This window comes from Hemitrygon akajei, chromosome 26, assembly GCF_048418815.1.
Source record: "Hemitrygon akajei chromosome 26, sHemAka1.3, whole genome shotgun sequence".
Taxonomy (NCBI): Eukaryota; Metazoa; Chordata; class Chondrichthyes; order Myliobatiformes; family Dasyatidae; genus Hemitrygon; species Hemitrygon akajei.
In genome coordinates this window covers 44,968,909-44,993,959 of record NC_133149.1, presented here as the reverse complement: position 1 = coordinate 44,993,959, position 25,051 = coordinate 44,968,909, and the positions used below count along the sequence as shown (strand labels likewise).

The 25,051-nt window shown below is 40.1% G+C and overlaps 1 protein-coding gene across 3 annotated transcripts in view; it reads right to left on the bottom strand.

Annotated features, from left to right (window-relative positions):
• Window positions 1-12,404, bottom strand: part of LOC140716940 (NF-kappa-B inhibitor delta-like) — a 240,151-nt gene extending 227,747 nt beyond the window's left edge. For all 3 annotated transcript variants that reach the window (XM_073030092.1, XM_073030090.1, XM_073030093.1), the window contains exon 1: window positions 12,108-12,404. In XM_073030092.1, coding sequence (XP_072886193.1) covers window positions 12,108-12,180 — 73 coding nt within the window. In that variant the 5' untranslated portion in view covers window positions 12,181-12,404. The remainder of the gene's footprint in view (window positions 1-12,107) is intronic.
• Window positions 12,405-25,051: the final 12,647 nt, after the last annotated feature.

Here is a 25,051-nt window from a genome sequence, read left to right as displayed (position 1 = left end):
GAGTTGAGGAGGAATTTCTTCAGTCACAGAGTGGTGAATCTGTGGAATTCTTTACCACAGGCAGCTGTGGAAGCCAAGTCTTTATGTATATTTAAGGCAGAGGTTGATCGATTTGTGGTTGGTCAGGACATGAAGGGATACAGGGAGAAGGAAGGAGATGGGGGCTGAGAGGAAATGGATCAGCCATGATGAAATGGTGGAGCAAATTCAATGGGACAAATAGTCTAATTCTGCTCCTATATCTCATGGTCTTATGGTCTTATAAGGCCCTAAGACACTGGAGCAGAATTGGGCCATTTGGCCCATCAAGCCTGCTCTACCAGTCTATCATGTCTAATTTATTATTCCTCTCATCCCCATTCTCCTGCATTCTCCCTGCAACATTTGACATTCTTACTAATCAAGAACCTATCAACTTCTGCTTTCAATATACTCAATGTCTGTCCTCCACAGCCATCTGTAGCAATTAATTCCATAGATTCACTATGCCTGGCTAAGTTATGGCATACCATCACAGGTAACGTTTTCCCCTAGAGCATTCAAGCATTGAAATGACTTATTTTAAATTATATTTTTTCAGAAAATGAAACCTAACCAAAACTAAAGTTCAGAAATACTGAGAGATAAGAAACCTTATTGTTTTCATTAGTACATTGAGTTTTTAAATCCACTTCCCCCAAATGTACTCCGCCCCCAAGTCCAGTATATTAGAATGAACACTTGGGTTAGGCTGAAAGAGGAAGGGCTTACAGATGAGTAAACACAATTCAGTAGCCTGCAGTGCAGGTGTCCTCAATTGATCACCCATGGGAGAAGGCTTTGCTCAGCATCAGGCATGTTTAACTGTAATTCTGACCACTCGATCGTGCTAAGAAACCCAACTCAAACTGCAGACACAGCTTAGCAAGTCAGGAATTAAAGCTGTCATATGGTCAAAATAGGCAAACTATAGCATTGTCTGACTTATAAATGTAATGTCTATCTTAAAAACCAAATGGTAACTTTAATGTTATTCGTGTCTCCTTCTCATACAATACCATCAACTTGCCTTTCCTTCTTTCACTTTGGTGAGAGAACAAAGAAAAAAATCAATAAAGCAAGAAGGTAGGGAATACCCACTTTTTTACTTTCTGGTTTTGGTGTGTAGATAGTTTAATAAAATATCAAAAATAAACCAGATCATGTGGTAACACACACAAAATGCTGGAGGAGCACAGCAGGTCAGGCAGCACCTACAGAAGGGAAGAAAGAGTCAACGTTTCGGGCCAAGTCCCTTCATCAGAATCCAATCACTGTATTGGTTAAAGCCTTGTAATTCCCGAGAAACTCTTTTCCCATAAGTGACCAGATGTACCTTGTGGACTGGCAAATGTTTCTGGACGTCTGGCAGCTGCACAAGGCCCCCCCCCCCCCCCACCGGCCTTCTGTGTTATGTGATTCAGTAAATATCAATGGGAGAGAAAGACCAGCTGGCCACTCAGAACCCCCAAAATTGCTGCACCTAAAATATGTCAATATTATTTTCAAATCATACAACATTGAGAGGAAATTGATGTAAAAACTGAAGCCAAGACTCAGAGAAAAATCTAACCAGTGTTGATTGATGAACTTGCTCTGGTTTATTGAAACGGATTCACATAAGCATGTTGCAATAGCCACACAGATCAGAACAGAGCTTTGCTATGAATTATTCTTCTATATAAGGTCAGACAGTTGTTGAATGTTTATTTTTATTCATTTACAGAATGAGGATGTTGCTGGTAAGATTAGCAGTTGATGTCAATTCCTAATTGCCCTTGAGAATTTGGTGATGAGTTGTGAACTGCTGCAATCCATGTAGACAGCATATGGGCTTGTCCTGAATTGTAGCTAACAGATGCAACATCTGCTTTGCTTATGTTGAAAGGGAAGGGAAGTGAAGTGAATTGGCAGCAATTTCAGGTGGATGAATTAATCCAAATGACATCCTTCTATGACTATCTGACAACTTAAATGGGGGAACTATTTAAGCATGGTGGTAACAAGCAAGTGGGATGCAAGATACTCTAGCTAACTAAAATGATATTTGAAGTTCAAAAAGTCTCCCAGAATTACATAGCAGATATACCTGTACATTGGTTGGATTGTGGGCTGTTGGGGGCAGAGAAAATAAGAAGCTCTTTGTGATATCCCTTTGGCACTATGATGTTAGCATAAACGGAATCATTCCAGGAGTATGAGTGCAGTCCTGATGAAGGGTCCCAGCCCAAAACTTTATTGCTTTCTATAGATGCTACTTGACCTGCTAAGTTCCTCCAGCATTTTGTGCATGTAACTCTAGATTTCCAGCATCTAAAGAATCTCTTACGTTTATGCAGACAATTATACTTTCCTATTATTTACACACTGAAATTCATGGTTTGCATTCAGAATTATTGAAGTCCTGCTCATTACAGCACTGAAGAAGGCCTTTCAGTCCAATTCATCCATGGCAGCTCTCAGCAGAGCAGTCATGTCCGATTACATCCCCATCTCTCCTTATTTCCCCCAGCCTTGCAACTTATCCTATTCCCATCCACTCGCCTTATATTCTTTTGCCAATCATCTACACACAGGATAACCGACAGTAACTGAATTAATCTATTATCACGTCTTTGTGATATGGAAGGAAACTGGAACACCTGCTGAATCTTTTATTTGTAGAAGAATTCTTCCCTTGGTTTCCGGTGGTAACATTGAAGTGATCATGATAACTTTACGACTGTACTGACATTTTCAAGTTGGTGGAGCAATAGAAATCACCAGCACACGAAGAATCAATAATGAAGGTGGTTTAGTATCTACTTTGTGAGAGTATCTGGATCTACTTATTGTCATCACTGCTGCTTAATCAATGAGCTATTTTCATAGAAGACGTCCTATTCATTAACCCTTACATAAGCAAAACACATTATACCAAATTATTTATAACTGTTGAACTGAAACATAATATGCCCGGCGGAAGGAAGTATCTGAAAAAAACATATAAAATAAACAATGTATTCTTTTCATTTTTAATTTTCCCAGATGAAACCATTGCTGGGGAGACCAGCATTTATTCTTATTCATCTTTCCCCTTGACATCTTGAACTACTACAGAACATTTGGTGAGGGCATTCTTACAGGTCTTTTGGACAGTGTATTCCAGAATTGACTCAGTAACACTGAAGGAAAGGCAACACACACAAAATGCTAGAGGAATTCAGCAGGCCAAGCAGCATCTATGGAAAAGAGGACAGTTAATGTTTCGGGCCAAGGTTCTATTGAAGAGTCTAGGCCCGAAACATTGACTGTACTCTTTTCTTTAGATGTTGCCTGGCCTGCTGAGTTCCTCCAGCATTTTGTGTGTGTTGCTTGGATTTCCAGCATCTGCAGATTTCCTCTTGTTGATGAAGTCAGGGTGGCTTACTTTATTCTTGCTGGTTTTGGGCTTCCTGAGCATTGTTGGAGCTACATTTCAAGTACAAAGTAAATCTTCAGGCTCTTAATATGTCTCTTAGATTGTGCAAATGGTTGGGGCGGTTAGGAGGTAAGTCACACCACAAAGTATCTAGTTTCTAACCTGTTCTTATACATTAAGCATCTCCCACATTGTTAGGTAGCTGCTGGTAAAACTGTATCAAAAGGGACTTGGTGAAAGATACAAATGGCTCAGGGGCACTGATGTTCAACAGTACAGTCAGAATATTGCCTGATAACAATGGCTTTGTTTTCCCATTTCTGTCAACCATTTCTTGATGTGTGGAGAAGTTGAGTTGTTTGGAAACTGGCCTCTGTGGCAGTGGGCCTCTCAGGCGGAAGCAGAGAGGGATCACCCGTCTGGGTCTTCTAACCTTCCCTTCAGCACTCAAATGCTAGGCCTGGCCACATTGAGCAAGAGGTTACTCTTGGAGTCTCATTCTCCTGTATGCTGGATCCAAGTGTACTCCAGAGATCTGTTGTGATGTATTGGTCATGAAATTGTTTAGCTCTGTCTGTTGCATGCTGCTTTTGCAATATCATTTAGGTTGGAACATCATTTTTAGTATACGCTTCTACACTACCCTCTAAATAGGGAGAATGAAGAGAAGTCAGACTTGAGTTTACAGACTTTGGTAGTATTTAATTCTGGTGATATTGATGGTCCACATTGATGCCCAGATTTGTGTTTCCCTAATCTTCTCTACTCTATTTTTCCCCTTAGTACCGTACAACACTATGTGGGAGGGAAGGATTTGATTAATCATGGAGTCAGTTAAAATATCAGCACGACATATTGGGCCGAAGGACCTGTACTGTGCTGTAATGTTTCAGGTTCCATTTTTACACAATGATAGGCATCCTTGGTGTAAAGGATATTATAGCAATGATTGAATGAGTAACACTTACAATGCTATTAAGGACAGAGAGATTGAAATACCTAGATTGATAAGAAAATAAGACCATAAGACAAAGAAGCAGAATTAGGCCATTTGACCCATTGTGTCAGCTCCACCATTCCATCATCCCTCTCAACTCCATTCTCCTCCCTTCTCCCTGTAACCTTTGACACCCTGACTAACCAAGAACCTATCGACCTCCATTTGAAATACACCCAATGACCTGGAAATGGGTTTATTCCTTTTGCTGATATCACTACCTGATATTGATCCAGTCTAGCAGCTTTGTCCATCAGCTATTACAAAAGAGATAAATGGAAATAATTTTGAAATGAAAGAAGGTTGTTAGCTCGGATTGACTGTATGGTTGAAGGGTTGGTTGCCGAGCCTGGGGGCAAGGTCACAAATCTCTAGTCAAGTTCACAATTGACTGTTGTTTCTGCTGAGTGCTGATTGGTTGACTGTCATAATCGCCATGACAAAGAAAATAATTTTCGTTCAGCGATCTTGTGTGTATCTAAGATTTAATAGTTATAGCCAATTTGGCCACTGTTTTTGTTGTTAACAATGTCTCTTGAATTATGGTAACTGCATTCAAATCATTTCAGGTTATTCACTATTCTTGTAGAACATTTGGTATAAGTGAGATTTCTGATATACGAATCAGTAAGCTTTTAAGCCAAAATCCTTTCCTGATACCAGTCAAAGATTTTGATGGATTTGTCTCAGAATCTTCGCTGATTGTATCTCCTGATCCTTGATCATGTGCATAACCAGATACTTCTATTCCCTGCTTCTAAAATGATCCTAAAGCAATGTCTATCTGCCATATGACATAACAAGTTCTTCCTTCAGGTGACCACAGCTCTAAACATTTGGGAGCTCAGTACCATAGGACTCTAATATAAAAGAGTGCCCTCATAACTTCCCTCTGAAATAAATGAATTTAAGAGTTCAGGCACAGGACTGAAAGCTCAACCAGTAGTCTTTGGGACAGTACTGATAGAACATTTTCATAATTAGCTATAGCATTTTCATATAAGTCATATGAATCAGTATCCCAATGGAATAAAGGGAATTACAGAGACATGAGAGAGGAGCTTGCCCAGGTGGACTGGAGGGGGATACTGGCTGTGATGATGGGAGAGCAGAGATGGCTGAAGTTTCTGGGAATAGTTCACAAGGCGCAGGATAGATATGTCCCACAGAAGAAGTATTCTCAAATGGAAGAGGTAGACAACCATGGTTGACAAGGGAATTTAAGGACTACATAAAAGCCAAGGAAAGAGCATAAAAGGAAGCAAAAGTGAGTGGGAATTTGGATGATTGGGAAGCTTTTAAAATCCAACAAAAAGCAACTAAGAAAGCTATAAGAAGGGAAAAGATGAAATATGAGGGCAAACTAGCCAATAATATAAAGCAGGATACTAAAAGTTTTTTCAGTTATTTAAAGAGGAAAAGGAGGTGAGAGTTGATATTGGACCACTGTAAAATGATGCTGGTGAGGTAGTAATGGGGGACAAAGAAATGGCAGATGAACTTAGTAAATACTCTGCATCAGTCTTCACTATGGAAGACACTAGCAGTGTGCCAGAGGTCTGTGAGTGTCAGGGAACAGGAGTGAGTGTCGTTGCCATTTCAAAAGAAAAAGTGCAAGGCAAACTGAGAGGTCTTTAGGTGGTTAAGTCACCTGGACCAGATGGACTACATCCCAGAGTCCTGAGAGAGGTTGCTGGAGAGATAGCCGGTCCACTGGTTATGATCTTTTAAGAATCACTTGATTCTGGCATGGTTCTGGAGGATTGGAAAATTGCAAATGTCACTCCACTGTTTAAGAAGGGAGGAAGGCAACAGAAAGGAAATTATAGGCCAGTTAGCCTAAGCAACACAAAGTGTTGGAGGAACTCAGCAGGCCAGACAGCACCTATGGAAAAGAGTACAGTCGACGTTTTGGGTTGAGACCTTTCGGCAGGACCTCAGTGATTGGTAAAGTGTTATTAAGGTTGAAGTTTCAGGGTACTTGGAGACTAATGATAAAATAAGTCAAAGTCAGCATGGTTTCTATAAAGTGAAATCTTGCCTGACAAATCTGTTAGAGTTCTTCGAGGAAGTAACAAGCAGAGTGAACAAAGGAGAGGCAGTGGATGTCATTTACTTGTATTTTCAGAAGGCATTTGATAAGGTGCCACACATGAAGCTGCTTAACAAGGTAAAATCCCATTGCATTACAGAAAAGATACTAGCATGGATAAAGGAATGGCTGACAGGTAGGAGGCAGCAAATGGGAATAAAGGGGGCCTTTTCTGGTTGGCTGCCAGTAACTAGTGGTGTTCCTCAGCGATCAGTACTGGGAATGCTACTTTTCACATTGCTTGTCAATGGATAATGGAATTGATGGCTTTGTGGCAAAGTTTGCAGATGGTGTGAATATAGGTAGTGCTGAGGAAGCAATGCGATTGCAGCAGGACTTAGACAAATTGAAAGAATGGGCAAAAAAGTGGCAGATGGAATACAGTGTTGGGAAATGTATGATAATGCATTTTAGTAAAAGGAACAATAGTGCAGACTATTATCTAAATGGGGAGAAGGTTCAAACATCAGAGGTGCAGAGGGACTTAGGAGTCCTCGTGCAAGGTTCCCAGAAGGTTAATTTACAGGTTGAGTCTGTGGTAAGGAAGGCAAATGCAATGTTGGCATTTATTTCAAGGGGAATAGAATATAAAAAGTAAGGAGATAATGTTGAGGCTTTAAAAGACACTAGTCAGGCTGCACTTGGAGTATTGTCAACAATTTTGGGCCCCATATCTCAGAAAGGATGTGTTGACATTGGAGAGAGTTCAGAGGAGGTTCGCAAGAAAGGTTCTGTGAATGAAGGGGTTAACATATGAGGAGCTTTGGGCCTGTACTCACTGGAATTTAGAAGAATGCGGGGGGGGGGGGGGTCTCATTGAAACCTACTGAATCTTGAAAGGACAAGATAGGATGGATGTGGGGAGGGTATTTCCTCTTGTGGAGGTGTCCAGAACTAGAGGGCACAGCCTCAAAATTGAGGGGTGACCCTTTAGAACTGAGTTAAGGAGGAATTTTTATAGCCAGAGAGTAGTGAATCTGTGTAATGCTCTGCCACAAACTATGGCGGAGGCCAAATCTGTGGGCATATGTAAGGCAGAAGATGATAGTTTCCTGATCTGTCAGGGCATCAAAGGATATAACGAGAAGGCAGGTGTATGGGGTTAAGTGGGATCCAGGATCAGCCATGATGGAATGGTGGAACAGACTTGATGGGCTGAATGGCCTAATTCTGCTCCTATGTCTTAGAAACATAGAAAACCTACAGGACAATACAGGCCTTTCGGCCCACAATGTTGTGCCGAACGTGTCCCTACCTTAGAAATTACTAGGCTTACTTATAACCCTCTATTTTACTAAGTTCCATGTACCTATCCAAAAGTCTCTTAAAAGACCCTTTCATATCCACCTCCACCACCATTGTCAGCAGCCCATTCCATGCACTCACCACTCTCTGCGTAAAAAACTTACCCCTGACATCTCCTCTGTACCTACTCCCCAGCACCTTAAACCTGTGCCCTCTTGTGTTAGTCATTTCAGCCCTGGGAAAAAGCCTCTGACTACCTACACGTTCAATGCCTCTCATCATCTTATACACGTCTATCAGATCACCTCTCATCTTCCGTCGCTCCAAGGAGAAAAGGCCGAGTTCACACAACCTGTTTTCATAAGGCATGTTCCCCAATCCAGGCAACATCCTTGTAAATCTCCTCTGCACCTTTTCTATGTTTCCACATCCTTCCTGTAGTGAGGCGACCAGAACTGAGCACAGTACTCCAAGTGGGGTTTGACCAGGGTCCTATATAGCTTCAACATTACCTCTCTGCTCCTAAATTCAATTCCACGATTGATGAAGGCCAATACACTGTATGCCTTCTTAACCACAGAGTCAACCTGCGCAGCTGCTTTGAGTGTCCCACGGACTTGGACCCCAAGATCCCTCTGATTCTCCACACTGCCAAGAGTCTTACCATTAATACTATATTCTGCAATCATATTTGACCTACCAAAATGAACCACTTTACACTTATAGTCTTTGTTCCTAAAGTGAGTATTTGGATTCTGTAATTGAACAAGTGGTTTTCATAGCAATTGTTGCCATTAATCATGTTAGTCATGTGCCATGGAAGATGCTCTTGGACACATCATTTCACATTGACCATCAAGCACCAACTTACAGCAATCCTACACTAATCTCATTTTAGTCTCTGTGCATTTCCACCAACTCCACACTCACCTAAGTACTAGGTGCAATATAAAATGACCAATTAACCTACTAAGTCACATGTCATTGGGATCTCAGAGGAAAGTGGAGCACTGGATAGAACGAGGACACAGATAGTACAGGAGGTCAAGATTGAACCAAGTTCCCTGAAGCAATGGGTAGCGGGTGTATTAGTAAACAATTAATCTTTCCTAAGTGTGCAAAAGAACTGACCAACTTAGATTCATAAGGTGCAGAAGAGGTTTACAGGATGCTGCCTGGATTAAAGGGAATATGCTATAATGAGAGGTTGGAAAAACTTGGGTTGTTTTCTTTGGAGTGGCAGAGGCTGAGGGGAGATCTGAGAGAGTTTTATAAGATTATGAGAGGCATAGATACAGTAGACAGACAGTATATTTTTCTAAGGGTTGGAATGTCTAATAGACATCTAAGATGAAAGGGGGCAATTTCAGAGGAGATGTGTGGGGCAAGTTTTTTACACAGAGAGTGGTGAGTGCCTGGAATGTGCTGCCTGGGTGGTGGGAGCGACAGATACATTAGGGACTTTTAAGAGACATTTTTTAAATAGGCACATAAATGTGAGAAAAATGATAGGATATAGACATTATGTATTTTTTAAGGATTAGGCCATTTGAGATTATTAACTCATTCGGCACAACATTGAGGGCTAAAGGACCTGTTTCTGTGCTGTACTGTTCTATGTTCTTACTCCAAAAGTATGCACATCACTGTGCATCCATTTGGAAGTAAAAAGTACAGACTTATGCTCATGTGTTCCATAAGATGAGTTTCTAGTCTTGATTGAACCATCTGGATGAGTTGAAATAACTCATCAGTATAAAGCAGGTGAATTTGGAAAAGGAATCAAAAAATGTTCTTGATAAACAAAAAAGATTGTACAGATGCTGGAAATCCAGAGTAACACACACAAAATGCTGGGGGAACTCAGTAGGTCAGGCAGCATCTATGAAGAAGCATAGATACGGCAGCATATCCATAGATGCTGCCTTTCCTGCTGAGTTCCTCCAGCACTTTGTGTGCGTTACTCTAAAAAGTGTCCTCCTGAAGGTTTGTGGAAAATTGGGGAAAAGTGGATAAACATTGGAAAGAACTGATGTAAGAACAGATATGTTTCACCTCGTCACTGTTTTTGTGAAAAAAGATTCAAAAAGTCGAGCAATAATATTTGAAAGAAACTTAGATAAAGTTCTGTGGCAGTAACAATTTTTGAAAAGTCCAATCATTTCTTCAAAATTGCATAGAATGTATGCTTTGACATGAAATTGTGGCAGGAATGTACTTCAGTATAGCCTCTAGACTTTAGACTTCAAATAAGGAACTTCCTTTTCAGCACCTAGACAAAATCTGCTCAATTTAATTGTACATTTCATTGCAATGGGCTTGGAAATGAACGTGGCCCTTGCCAACCATGATAATTTGCCTCAGAAGATACCCATTCTGATATCTCATATCTTGTTCCTATGTGCACAGTCTGTCTCTGGAAAATTCTTTTAAAGCAGATTGGAAATAGAGAAGAATGGAAAGCCTCAGTTTAAGAGATGCTTGTGTTATTTGATCACTATGTTAGAGAACGGAGTTAATGTGACTCTTATCTCAGTAACTAAGGGAAAAAATAAACTATTAACACCCCACAATGGAACTTGATTCACAGCTAAATATCTGCTTTGTTCACTTGATTTCAATTAAAATGAATGCATCTTCCATTAACTGATCTGTGCATAAAATAGTATTTCCACTTCACTGGTCCTAACTTTTAGATTCAATGATTGTTGGATGTTTGTGAACATCTGCCAATGTGTTGGCTGCTCTCAGTCTGGTTAATTCTTTGCTCATTTGGCTAGACAGATCATTCAGTCGCAGATCATTTTGTTAAACATTAGACAAGCTATGTTCATTACCGAAGATCATTCAGAATCTACTGCATTTGTTTAGAGTAAAATAGTGGAAATAAAGTTCTTGATCAATAGAATAAGATAACAATTGAAGAAAATTGTACATTTACCAGTGGTAGTTTGATGTATTTTATCAGAGAAAATCAAAGAACTCAGTTTGTACACTTTTACATTGGAAAACATTGAAAGACTCAGTGGGTGTCTGGGCACACTAAGATAACCACTCAGAAAGTAAAGCTTCCCTCAAGTTCTAACCCATATTTTCTCAGTATATTTAACTAGAGTGCTGCAAAGAATCAGCATTGGCATGGATAATGAATTTACAACATTCATTCTTCTTGAAAATGAATAACCATCCAGAAACCTCAAAAGAAAACCTTATTTATGATTTTGTGCAGAAATGTAACAGAATATTATCATAATAGGAAAACAAATACAGAATATTCCATAATTCAAACAATTGATTAGTGAAGACTGGAACACCGCATGGAAAGATATAAAAACTTACCTCACCCATATTAAAATACACTGTAGGTATTTTAAAAGGGACATTACTTCAATGACTATAGATTGATTAAATATCTTTGTTATTCCATACAAATGCATTAAGTGTCTTCAGCTAATATCAAAGTGTATAATTTCCCAGCTTGCTCAAAGATAAGATCATTCAATGAGTTCAATAGCTGGTGATGTTTTTTTAATGTGATGCTACACAGATTTATAAAACATTTGTTTATAATTAATGCTCTAAACAGTTGGAATGCACATACAATCATTCAGCCGCTGACCGAGATACAGTATAGGGTCCTATTTTTTAATGGAACTCAACATCTGAAACGGAGTTTCAAAAAGGGATGGTCCTAGATTTTACCTGTTGTGTTCAGAATTCTGAACCAACATTTTAACAGGTCTACTCTTCAAGGTGCTCGTTGATCTGCTGACTGCTCCCAAGTGTTTTCTGCCTCAATGATATTTATCAAAAGTCAGTGGTGCCCTGCTGTGTGTGATACACATAATTAAGCTGTTCATTCTATTGCATATCTGCTTGGGTTTACTATATTCTTTCAAAGCATATTCAAAAGTACCTAGTATCTTCCTTGATTTAACGTGAGATTGAATCAATAAAATAAATCTGCAGGTAACATAGCTGTTGGGTCATTATGCCATTGCCTCAAAGAGATTGTTTATTGATTGAAATTAGAAAATAGTTTCATAAATCTCTAATATTAAATTTGAGGCAAGAAGGCTATTGCTTCATATACAGGTGTATTCCTATCACAATACAACATTTCAAGCTTTGTTACAATAACCATAATCGTTTAATTAACATAGTTACACAGCTATGCACTGTTATATAGAAAGAATTTTCCAAACGGGTGCTAGGTTCCTTATTAGATTTGATATATTTCATAGCTCTTAACAAGTGCACCTGAAGACATCCCTTAAATTCCTGAGAAATATAACTGGATTAAGTTTAAATTTATAAACTGCTCTACATTTTGAAGAAAGTAAAATTGTACTCACATTTTTGCCAGTGCACATTCTGTGCCATGTTGTAGTCTCTCTCTAGTCTTTCTGATGCAGACAGAGTTGACATTGCTAAGTTCTTACAAAGTGCTTCAGTGGAAGATGTTTACATACTACTGAAAAGCAGAATAGTAAGACTTGAAGTCCCGCTTTGTAGCTGATGTCATCGTGCTACGCTCCAATCTCTCCTCTTGTGGCTACCATTGTTTTTCCTTAGCACGACGTAACCACAGAGACAAACTGAACGGCAATGTTACTCACAGCCTGTTCTGGAAGATATTATGCAGAGAGGAGAATCGTGTATGGTGGGTTTAATGACTAGCTCGCTTTTTAAGCATAGATTTGCTTCTATAAATGAATGTCTTTCAGTGGCATGTTAAAGACATACTTAAAGGAAGCACCTGTGAAGTCTTTCTGAAATAGTACATCCTGTTCTAAAGATATTTTCCTGTCCTTGATTTGAAATGAAAAGGGACAGATGTATGAAACGTAATGTATTAAAAGGGAGTCTTATACTTGATTCTGAGCTATTACCATCTTTTATTACCTTTAGATTTTTATTGAAAGCAGATCTTTTAATATAATTTTTCTTTTTATAAATAAAAGTGCTGTTAAATTTAAGTCGTCAGTTTGAATGTCATTCAGTAACTTTTTCCTCCTCGGTAACTAAGTAAATTCTGTAAGGTAGACAGGTATGTTACATGCTGTGCACATATTGGAACCTCCCACTCAACCTTTCTAAATGGCCCACTTTCTACTAGTGATTCTTAGTACATTATGCCTCCCATTCAGTCAAAAATTAAACTTGCATTATTCACTTATTTGTACTCTTTATGTATAAGTTACACGCTGAATATAGTACGTGAAGTTTAATCAATCCATATAATTTGTTATGATGATTTATATTTATTCTTTATTATTTAGTAGCAGTTGATTCTATATTTAGAGATACAGTGAGATAACAGGCCCTTGCAGTCCAATGAACCCCCCTTCCCAATTACACCCATGTGAAACAATTAACCTACTAACTGGCACATCTTCTGAATCTGGAATCGGTGCATCTGGAGGAAACCCATGTGGTCACGAGAAGAACGTATAAACTCCTTACAGACTGTGACGGGATTTGAACTTCAGTCGTTAGAACTCTATTATCATTACACTAGCCACCACACCACTGTGCTTTTATATCTTAACAAAGAATAATACAAAACATGGACCTTTAAATTCACCCCCGCTTGAAATGAGCACTAAAATCGGCTGTAATGGGGTCTTGTGCCTCTTTTGTTTTTGACATAACACTAAGCCAGATTCATCTTCACTTTTTTTTCTTCTTCTTATCGCTTCACCCCTAAACGGGCATAGACTACCAACAATAGCTCACCAGAGTCCACTGTCTTTCAAATTGCCCCTGGGTGTAACCCGTCGTCAAAGATCCCTCCTCTCCCATGCGCTCTTTGGAGCTTCTGTTGGTGTTTTTGTAGCTCTGGGTTTTTATGGGATGGGGTTGCTGGCCCCATGCCCAACCCTCCTCTTTTTGCATCTGGGCTTGGGCTGTCCATGGTGAGTTTTTCTTCATCTACTTAACCTGAAATATTATCTGTCATTCTCTTTCCACAGAAACTCTCTTCACCAGCTGTGTGTTTCCATCATTTTATGTTTTGATTCCCATTTTCTAAAATTCTTAGATTTAGGTATCAAATAATGGATGAAGTATTTAGAAAACTATAGAATTTAAGTGAGATGAGTCACACTTTTTATTTTCCCTTTCAGTAAAACCTTTTATAAATCTTACCAATATTAGTACTTTCCCTGTATCTATAGGGCAAAACCCACACGAGGGTTAGATTTTAAAAATGATTGCAAAATTACTTTTCACTCTTGGAAATTTTCTTCACCACCAAGAAAAGTAATAAAGATAATACCTGAAGTATCATTGAACTATTATCTCAATAAAATTGTTTAATTTTATTTATTGAGATTAGAGGATGATTTCACAAGTTTATATATTTCTAATGTTAACTTCAAGTTTAAGCAGGCTGGTCTTAGAGTTCTTTGCAAACCAATGCTCTAAATTGAGAATCTGGCAGATGTGTTATATTTGCACTGGGCATATAAAATTTCAGCTACATAACAGAAAACTAAAAAATTAATACTGAGGATATTAAAGTGACTCTGAGTGGGTAGAAATGTGTCAAAGGTTTAGCAACTGAAGAAAAGGGCTGTACCTCAGACCAGAAAGAAGCAGAGAGATCTTTGTACTGGAAGAATAACTCTTTTTGATATCAATTAATTTTGATATAAGTTTATTTCTGACTTTTGATTATAAATTCATAACCAATGTTCACCAGGACTTAATTTCAACACCTCGGAGAGATACCAGAAAGGCTGATGATGTGGCCCTTGACATGTAATCCAATATAAAATTATAAGGAGTCACTTTATAAATGAAATGATATAATTTTATTTACAGATATCTTTGAAAGTAAGATGAAAACCCAAGACTTAAACATATATATTACAGAAACTAGGCTCATTTCCCTTGGAATTCATAAGACTTAGAGTTAAATTAATTGAATTTTTCAAGATAATAACAAAATAGAGAGGAAATATTTCTGCTGAAAGTGGTTTCTAAGTGGAATTGCATACAGCATGAAAACAGACTAGTCAGCTGGCCATGTGTTCACTGAGCAATGCGGGGACCCATCCATTTTAATGCCACCTTCCACCAGTTGCCTGTTAGCCTTCTGTACCCAAGTGATTCTTGTGCTCATCTCAAAACTTCATCAACGCTGCCAGTGACACTGCTTTCACAATATCTCTGGCAGTCTACTCCAACTACGTAACACTCTCTAGATTAAAGTGTCCCCCTCAGATGCCCTCTTACCTTTTAGCCTAAATCTATATCCTCTAGTTTTATTCGTCTCAAATAAGGGGAAAAGTTTTCTGAAGTCTGTCCTATCTATATCCCTCCTAATTATCCTCTCTTAGCCTCCTCCACTCCTGACAAAACAAACCCAACCTCTCCATTCTCCCCTCATAAATGAAATGCTCCATCCCAGACACAACGTCCTGGTGAATTTCCTCTGCATCCTCCCCAATGTTATAGCCAGCTTTGTATAGCATGGTGACCAGAATTGCACACATTACTCTGGGCTGAGGTCTGTCCAACACTTCATAAGATAGAGCATAACAAGCTTGCTCTTGGTTTAGTATTTCTACTAATGAAAGCCAGCTTAATCATGTTATCTACCTGTGATGACACTTTCAAGGATCTTTAGACTTGCATGTCAAGGCCCTTCCAGTATCTGCAGAATTTCATGTTCATCGTTAATTAGACTCCTTGCAGTAAAATAGATTAAATTGAACTTAGCATTTACCCACCTGCTCTGCCTTCTAGACTTGTTTACCTTTTCTCCTCCAGATGACCGTATCTTCTCATCTGAACATTTACTCTGTCAGATCTAATTAGATCTTCCCCACTAGAATGTTGGTCCTGCTCTGATTTAGATGCAACACATCAATCTTGTAGTCTCCAACCTCCCCAGGAAAGGTCCCAGTGAGTCCAGGAAACCAAAGCCCTACTGCTGAGCCACCCCCTGAACCATTTGTTTATCTGACCTACCCTTCTCTAGAGGTATAAAATATAGGAGCAGGAATGTTGAGGCTCCATAAGGTACTCATGAGACCACACTTGGAGTATTGTGTGCAGTTTTGGGTTCCTTATTTTAGAAAGGATATACTGACATTGGAGAGGGTTCAGAGATCTGTGGCTAAATTTTCTGATGGTACAAAGATAGGTGGAGGAGCAGTTAGTGTTGAGGAAACAGAGAGCCTGCAGAGAGACTTAGATAGTTTAGGGGAAGGGCAAAGAAGTGGCAAATGAAATACAATGTGGAAACTGTATGGTCATGCACTTTGGTGGAAGAAATAAATGGGCAGACGATTACTTAGCTGGGGAGAGAATTCAAAATGCAGAGATGCAAAGGAACTTGGGAGTCCTTGTGCAGGATACCCTAAAGGTTAACCTCCAGGTTGAGTCGGTGGTGAAGAAGGCAAATGCAATGTTGGCATTCATTTCTAGAAGTATAGAATATAAGAGCAGGGATGTGATGTTGAGGCTCTATAAGGCACTCATGAGACCACACTTGGAGTATTGTGTACAGTTTTGGGCTCCTTATTTTAGAAAGGATATACTGACATTGGAGAGGGTTCAGAGAAGATTCACAAGAATGATTCCAGAAATGAAAGGATTACCATATGAGGAATGTCTGGCAGCTCTTGGGCTGTATTCCCTGGAGTTCAGGAGAATGGGGGGAGATCTCAGAGAAACATTCTGCATGTTAACAGGCCTAAACAGATTAGATATGGCAAAGTTATTTTCCGTAGTAAGGTAGTCCAGGAAAAGAGGGAATGACTTCAGGATTGAAGGATGTCTATTTAGAACTGAGATGTGGAGAAATTACCTTAGTCAGAGGGTGGTAAATCTATGGAATTTGTTGCCACAAGCAGCTGTGGAGGCCAAGCCATTGGGTGCATTTAAGTCAGAGATAGATAGGTTCTTGATTAGCCAGGAAATCAAAGGGTATGGGGAGAAGGCAGGGGAGTGGGGATGACTGGAAGAATTGGATCAGCCCCTGATTGAATGGTTGAGCAGACTTGATGTGCCAAATGGCCTACTTCTGCTCCTATATTGTATGGTCTTATGGTCTTCTCTTTCTCTAACCACTACCTCATGGCACTAGAAGCAATACAGAGATCAAAAATCTTTAAGGCCCTACTTTTTGAGAGCATCATCCCTTCTCCTACCTATGTCATTGGTCCCAATATGTACCATGTCTATTAGCTGTTCACCTTCCCTGCATGCATCATGGCTTACTATGGTAACTGTTCTAAATGTGACCACAAGAAATTGCAGAAACTTGTGGACACAGCTCAGCACGTCACAAAAACCAACCTCCTCTCTATGGACTCTGTCTAATTTTTTCGCTAACAAGAGAAAATCTGCAGATGCTAGAAATCCAAGCAACACACATAAAATGCAGGAGGAATTCAGCAGGCCAGGCAGCATCTATGGAAAAGAGTAAACAGTCGATGTTTCGGGCTGAGGCCCTTCATCAGGACAGGAGAAAAAAGATGAACCACCTTCTAACTCTAAACCCTCATCTTTTTTTTCTCCAGCCCTGAAGAAGGGTCTTGGCCAGAAATGTTGACTGTTTAATCTTTTCCATAGATGCTGTCTGGCCTGCTGAGTTCCAATAGGATTTTGTGTATTTTTTTCACTATCTCAGTAAAGCAGCCAATATAATCAAAGACCCCCTTTCCCTGTCTCCCCACCCCCTCTTCCCCCCTCTCTTGTTGGTTGATACCTTTCAAACATCAGGCTGCTCCTTTACTCCCCTCAACACTCAGCACTGAGCTTACTCCACAACCTAGGAACTCTACAACTCGCCGAAGAAACCACAACCAAAGGAGTTGAATGACTTCAGACCTGTTGCCTTGACGTCGCACGTGATGAAGACCATGGAGCGGCTGATAATACAGAATCTGAGGCCACAAACCAGGCACGCCCAGGATCCTCTTCAGTTTGCGTATAAGGAGAAGGTGGGAGTGGAGGATGCTATCACGTATTTGCTGCACAAATCACTCTCTCACCTAGAGGGGGTCAGTTGTGCTGTGAGGATTACATTCCTTGACTTCTCTAGTGCCTTTAACACCATCCAGCCCAAGATCTTAAGGCACAAACTAACGGAGATGGGAGTAGACTCTCACATGGTGGATTGGATAGTGGACTACTTGACAGATAGACCTCAGTATGTGCGGTTGGGAGACTGTAGGTCTGACACGGTGGTCAGCAGGACAGGGGCGCCGCAGGGAACCGTACTCTCTCCGGTCCTGTTCACCCTGTACACATCAGACTTCCAATATAACTCGGAGTCCTGCCATGTGCAGAAGTTCGCTGATGACACGGCCATAGTGGGGTGTGTCAGGAATGGACAGGAGGAGGAGTATAGGAAACTGATACAGGACTTTGTGATATGGTGCAACTCAAACTACCTGTGTCTCAATATCACCAAGACCAAGGAGATGGTGGTGGACTTTAGGAGATCTAGGCCTCATATGGAGCCAGTGATCATTAATGGAGAATGTGTGGAGCAGGTTAAGACCTACAAGTACCTGGGAGTACAGTTAGACGAGAAGCTAGACTGGACTGCCAACACAGATGCCTTGTGCAGGAAGGCACAGAGTCGACTGTACTTCCTAAGAAGGTTGGCATCATTCAATGTCTGTAGTGAGATGCTGAAGATGTTCTATAGGTCAGTTGTGGAGAGCGCCCTCTTCTTTGTGGTGGCGTGTTGGGGAGGAAGCATTAAGAAGAGGGACGCCTCACGTCTTAATAAGCTGGTAAGGAAGGCGGGCTCTGTCGTGGGCAAAGTACTGGAGAGTTTAACATCGGTAGCTGAGCGAAGGGTGCTGAGTAGGCTACGGTCAATTATGGATAACTCTGAACATCCTCTACATAGCACCATCCAGAGACAGAGAAGCAGTTTCAGCGACAGGTTACTATCGATGCAATGCTCCTCAGACAGGATGAAGAGGTCAATACTCCCCAATGCCATTAGGCTTTACAATTCTACCGCCAGGACTTAAGAACTTTTTAAAAGCTATTATTAATGCTTTTTGAGATAGTGATTTAGATGCATATCATATTTTTTACTGAGTTAAGTATTGTATGTAATTAGTTTTGCTACAACAAGTGTATGGGACATTGGAAAAAAAGTTGAATTTCCCCATGGGGATGAATAAAGTATCTATCTATCTATCTATCTATCTATCTATCTATCTATCTATCTATCTATCTATTATTTATATATATATGTATGTTTAATTTTTTTCTCAACTCAAGCAGGTAAAAGCTAAGGTACAAGCATAGCCAAATACACTCATTTCTCAATTGGCAGGAACTTTCAGACTATTCTACTGGTGTTTAGTATTGTGGCTTTCTGGAGATTTACATAAATATTGCTGTGTTTAATGCTATTTTGTAGTGACTTTGGGATGATACTAGTTGTAGATATTATTGTTGGAACAATGTATATATCCTGTTCATGTTCCATAGTCTTTCAATTTCCTCTTGTAACTCACTATATTTATAGTGCGTTTCACTTATTGATTTCTGTATGTTGCGTGTGTTTGGAATGGCTGTACCTATTAAATAGGTTATTCTTGCTTGTGTATCCTGTGTTATTATATCTGGATGGTAATAATGGATTGTCCTATCTGTAATAATTGATCAGTTGTATTATAATTTGTGGGACTCTGACTCTAAACTTGGATCAGGCTTGTAATTATAGTAAGGTCTGGTGTCTCTTACGAGTTTGTATTTTAAAGCAAGATTTTGGTGAATGAGGTTTGCCACTTGAATGTGCCGGTGTAAGTAATCAGATTGAGTTAAACTGCTGCAGGATCCTGTTATATGTTGGATTTTTTTCTGGTTTCTCTTGGCATTTTCTGCATTTATCGTCTTGAAATTGTTGGTCTTTTATTATGTATTTTTGATAACTTTTTCTATTAACTACTTGGTCCTGGACTGCCTTCTGTTTCTCCAGCTCTCAGCCAGGTGTTCAAAGCTTCCTTGTGAACATCTGGTCTGCTCAGATCATGGGATGTGTTCCGTGGAGGGCCATGCACCTCCACTGGTTAACTTTTTCTTCAATAGTGATAATTTCTCCATTTTTCTGGTTGTGCTTTCATTTAAATTTGGTGGAGTGCATTTCTTATCAGAATTCCATATGCTCACATGGAGTGCTGCACCCAGTTTTCATTAAAAAAATACCTTTAGTAGTTTTATCTGACAACTGTGTAAATTTTTTATGTCTTCCTCCTTCTGTCCTAGGTAGTGTTAATCTAAGCACTTTTGAGTGTACATAGTGTTTTCTAAAATTTGTCTTTTCAGTTCTTATTTTTCTTTGTAAATTTTCCAGACTAGTTTCAGACCAAGATCTTATGTCAAAAGAATGTTTATATGGATATATCAAAATTATTACCCTTTTTTTTGTATTTGCACAGTTTATCTTCTTTTCCAAGTTGGCTGTTGTCAGGCTGTGTTTGTGCGTAGTTTTTCATTGACTCTATTGTATTTCTTTGTTCTACTGTGAATGTCTGCAAGATTCTCAGGGTAGCTTATGGTGGCATATACATATGTTCATAATAAATTTACTCTGAACTTTGAACTTTTATTAACAGAACAAGGAGATATGGGGTTTGTTGTGGAAAATGGCATTGATGTGGAAAATCAGTAATGATCTTGAAGAATGGTAGACCAAATTTGAAGGGCTAGATGGTCTCCTCCTGCTCCTCTTTCATATGCTGTTATATGTTCTAATGTTCAGAATCCTTGGCTATTATGGAGCTTAAAGTCAGGAATGTCTAGCTAAACCTTTATAATGTAAAGGATGAGCTACACTTTGGCTGCTTTAATTGTATCCTTTTTTGTAAAAATTGTATATCATATATGTTTTAATATTTTGAGATACTGCAAAGTAATCAACAAGCCCCTGTTGCCCAATTACATTCATTTAACTAACCTACTAACCCATACGTCTTTGGAATGTGGGAGGAAAACGGAACACCCAGAGGAAACCAATGCAGTCACGGGGAGAATGTACAAACTCCTGAAGGAATTGAGCCTGGGTCCCTGGCGTTACAATCGCATTACACTAACCACTACACTATCAAGCGGCCTATGCTTCTGTTTTTCTTGAGAATACCAGTCATAAGGTGATATGTCCCTGTGATGCTACTGCAAGTAGGTTTTTCATTGCATCTGTGCACACACGGACTTGTGCAGATGAAGAAACTCCACTTTGATTTTGATCTGGAGACTGAACTGTTTTGAGGTCTACATGATCACAAGGCCTCAGAGATGGTGGATTTCCATAGAGCTGAGGTATTTCAAATAGATGGACAGGTAATCAAAGGACAATGACACAGACATGGAGGAAACAGAAGGAATGATTTTATTTCGCACGCTGAGTTGTTATCCTGAGTTTGCTCCCTCAAAGGTTGGTGGATGCAGCTTCAATAACTTTCAAAGAGTTGGATAACTTGTTTGAGACAAACGTATTTTGCAGGGCTACATCAGGATAGCAGGAAATGAGACCTGCTGCAAAACTCAAAAGTGCTGACGTACAAATGGCCTCCTTCTGTGCTCCACCCCATGTAGAGTAAAAAACAGATCAGCATACTGTATATTGTCAATATAAGTCACCAAAAAAATGGCTGTAGTTCTAAAACCAAATGAAATGACCACTTACTCAGCTGGATAGAATTATAGAGTTATAAAGCTATATCATATAGAAACAGGCCCTTCGGTCCAACTCACCTGTACTAACCAAGTTGCCATACTGAACTAGCTCTATTTGTCAGTGTTTGGCCCAAACACCTCTGAAACTTTCCTCTCCATTTAAATGTCCAAATGCATTTTAAGTGTCATAATTGTACCCACCTCTACCACTTCCTCTGGAAGATCTTTCCATGTGCTCACCACCCTCTAAAAAGTTACCCCTCAAGTTCCTTTTACATCTTTCCCCTTCTCATTTGAAACTTATGCCTCCTAGTTTTAGATTCCCTTATGCTGGGAAAAATACTGTGGCTATTCACCTTGCCGATGTCTCACACGGTTTTATAAACCACTCTAAGATCACCCCTCAGCCCCCTGCACTCCAGAGAAGAGAAGCTCTATCATATCCAGCCCCCTTTTTAACCCAAGCTCTTTGTCCTGGTACCATGTACGTAAATCACATTTTACGCCCTTCCAGTTTTACAATATCTTTCTGTGTCAGCACTCGGCTATTATGGAAAATACAGCATTGTGCAGCTGGATCCTGGACTTCCTGTCAGATCGCCAGCAGGTGGTAAGAGTGGGCTCCCTCACCTCCACCCCTCTGACCCTCAACACAGGTGCCCCTCAGGGCTGTGTACTAAGTCCCTTCCTTTACTTTCTGTGTACCCATGACTGTGTTGCCACCCACAGCTCCAATCTGCTAATTAAATTTGCTGACGACACTACACTGATAAGAGTGGGCTCCCTCACCTCTGACTCTCAACACAGGATCCCCTCAGGGCTGTGTTCTGAGTCCACTCCGTTACTCTCTGTATACCCATGACTGTGTTGCCACCCACAGCTCCAATCTGCTAATTAAATTTGCCAATGACACTACACTGATTGGCCTAATCTCAAACAATAATGAGACGGCCTACAGAGAAGAAGTTATCTCTCTGACACAGTGCTGTCAAGAAAACAACCTCTCCCTCAATGTCACAAAAATAAAGGAGCTGGTTGTGAATTACAGGATGAATGGAGACAGGCTAACCCCTATTGACATCAAAGTTGAGAGGGTAAATAGATTTAAGTTCCTTGGCATCCACATCACTGAGAATCTCACGTGGTCTGTACACACCAGCTGTGTGGTGAAAAAGGCACAACAGTGCCTCTTTCACCTCAGTCAGTTAAGGAAGTTTGGTATGGGCCCTCAAAACCTAAGAACTTTCTACAGGGGCACAATTGAGAGCATCCTGACTGGCTGCATCACTGCCTGGTATGGGAACTGTACTTCCCTCAATCGCAGGACTCTGCAGAGAGTGGTGCGGACAGCCCAGCACATCTGTAGTTGTGAACTTCCCATGGTTCAGGACACTTACAAAAACAGGTGTGTGAAAAGGGCCCGAAGGATCACTGGGGACCTGAGTCACCCCAACCACAATCTGTTCCAGCTGCTACCATCCGGGAAATGGTACCGCAGCATAAAAGCCAGGACCAACAGGCTCCGGGACAGCTTCTTCCACCAGGCCATCAGACTGATTAACTCACGCTGATTTGAGTGTAATCTATATTACATTAACTGTTCTATTTATTATAAATTACTGTGATTGTACATTTAGATGGAGACGTAACGTAAAGATTTTTACTCCTCATGTATGTGAAGGATGTAAGAAATAAATAGATCAAGTTCAAGATCATTGTCATTCAACAATATACACGTATACTACAAAACGAAACAATGATCCTCTGGATCAAGGTGCAGAGCACAGCCTGTACAACTCACGTACATAACACATAAAGTAATATTACCACAATAAATTAATAATAAGTTGCATACACGATACAAGTTAAAAAGTAAACAATATAACACTACTGTCGCTTCATACGTGATGAGACCTGGGTGGTGGCAGGAGGTTCTGTAGTCTGATGGCCTGGGGGAAGAAGCTGTTTCCATTCTAACAATTCTTGTCCTAATGCTATGGTACCTCCTGCCTGCCTGGGGTCAAAGAGACTGTGGGACGGATGGGAGAAATCACATTGTTAGGTTTTACTATTTTCATTTTTAAATTTTACAAATTCCTTTCTCTGCAGCATGATTCATGATGATCTGTATTGGGAACTCAATACTAATAAGAATAACCAATTTGGTTCTTGAAATGCCTGGTGCCAAAAGAGGAGATTTGAATGACTTGAACGATGCCCTTTTAATGGTCCTACAACCTGGGATATTCATGCTGGGTCTGAGCACAGATTTACACCACTTTCCTCCCACAAAAGAGAGTGGGGAACTTTTAGAAAGGAAACAAAAAGATTAGGCCGTGGATTCACATAGTCTGGCTTTGTGCGCTCTGCAGGAGCAAGCACCAAGTCTGGACTACATCACAGGTGGATGTGTCCGCCCTCCAAAGTGCAGCCTTATAGATGCAAAGCAGTGTATCAACTTGTTTACTCAGGTGGAAACAGGACATTATTTTATTCCGTTTTCTATTTTCAAAAGAGTTCTCAATTAAACTATAAATAATCATTAAATATTATTTATTTTATCATTTAAAAGACAGCATGGTAATAAACCCTTCTGGCCCAATGAGCCTGCACTACCCAATTACATAGGTGTTACAAAATAACCTACCAACCTGTATGTCTTTGGACTGTGGGAGGAAACCAGAGCACCCAGAGGAAACCTCATGTGGTCACGGGGAAAATGTACAAACTCCTTACAGACGGCAATGGGAATTGAACCCATGTTGCTGGCACTGTAATAACATTACACTTACACTTCAATGTTTTCTAAAATGTATCTGATTATCGATTTAAAAATACTATATATCTTTCACAGCCTCTGTAGCTGGCAAGAGGATTCAGGGCTTAACTGTTTTCCTGAGGATTTCAGCTGTATTTCAAGGTGGGGCTTGAGAGGCCCTGGTGGTCCGGTTATGGTTCAGAGAATGCCAGTACAGTCCAGCATAATGAGACTGGTCTTCAGCCTCTGGATCAGCTGAATTCGGGTGTGAGCAATTACAAGTCCTGCAAGATCTGGCAAAATCAGGTATTGCATATTTTTTGTAAGATGTCATCCTCTTCTGTTCTCTCATTTTTGAGGAGCAAACAGTTTTAAATGCTGCTGGGAAGTGATGGATATCTGACACCATTTTTGTTGGCGAAAGTTGAGCTGAAATCACAGATGCCTCCATTAGATTTGATGATTGCATTCTCCTGTAACTTAATGAGTTCTTCACCGTCAAGAACATACTCCCTTTTAACTCTAGGAAACAGCTTTCACCTCTTACTCAGCCAGTGTGTACCAGATTTTGGCATGAAAAGTTCTGATTTCAGCCCTTTTGAGCTTTTGACCAGATGATGTGAAATACCAGATTTGTGGAAGCAAATGACTCCCATCCACTCCTCTCCTAACAGGTCCCTTCTTCTTCAGCCCTTTCCCTTTTCCAACCATCACTCCCAGCTTCCCACTTCATTCCTGTCCCCCACCCACCTAGTTTCACTTATCATCTTCAAGCTTGTCTTCCTTCCTCTTTCCCCACTTTCTTGTTCTGGCACGATCATTTCCATAGACGCTGCCTGACCTGCTGAGTTTCTCCAGCATTTTGAAAGTGTGGCTCAC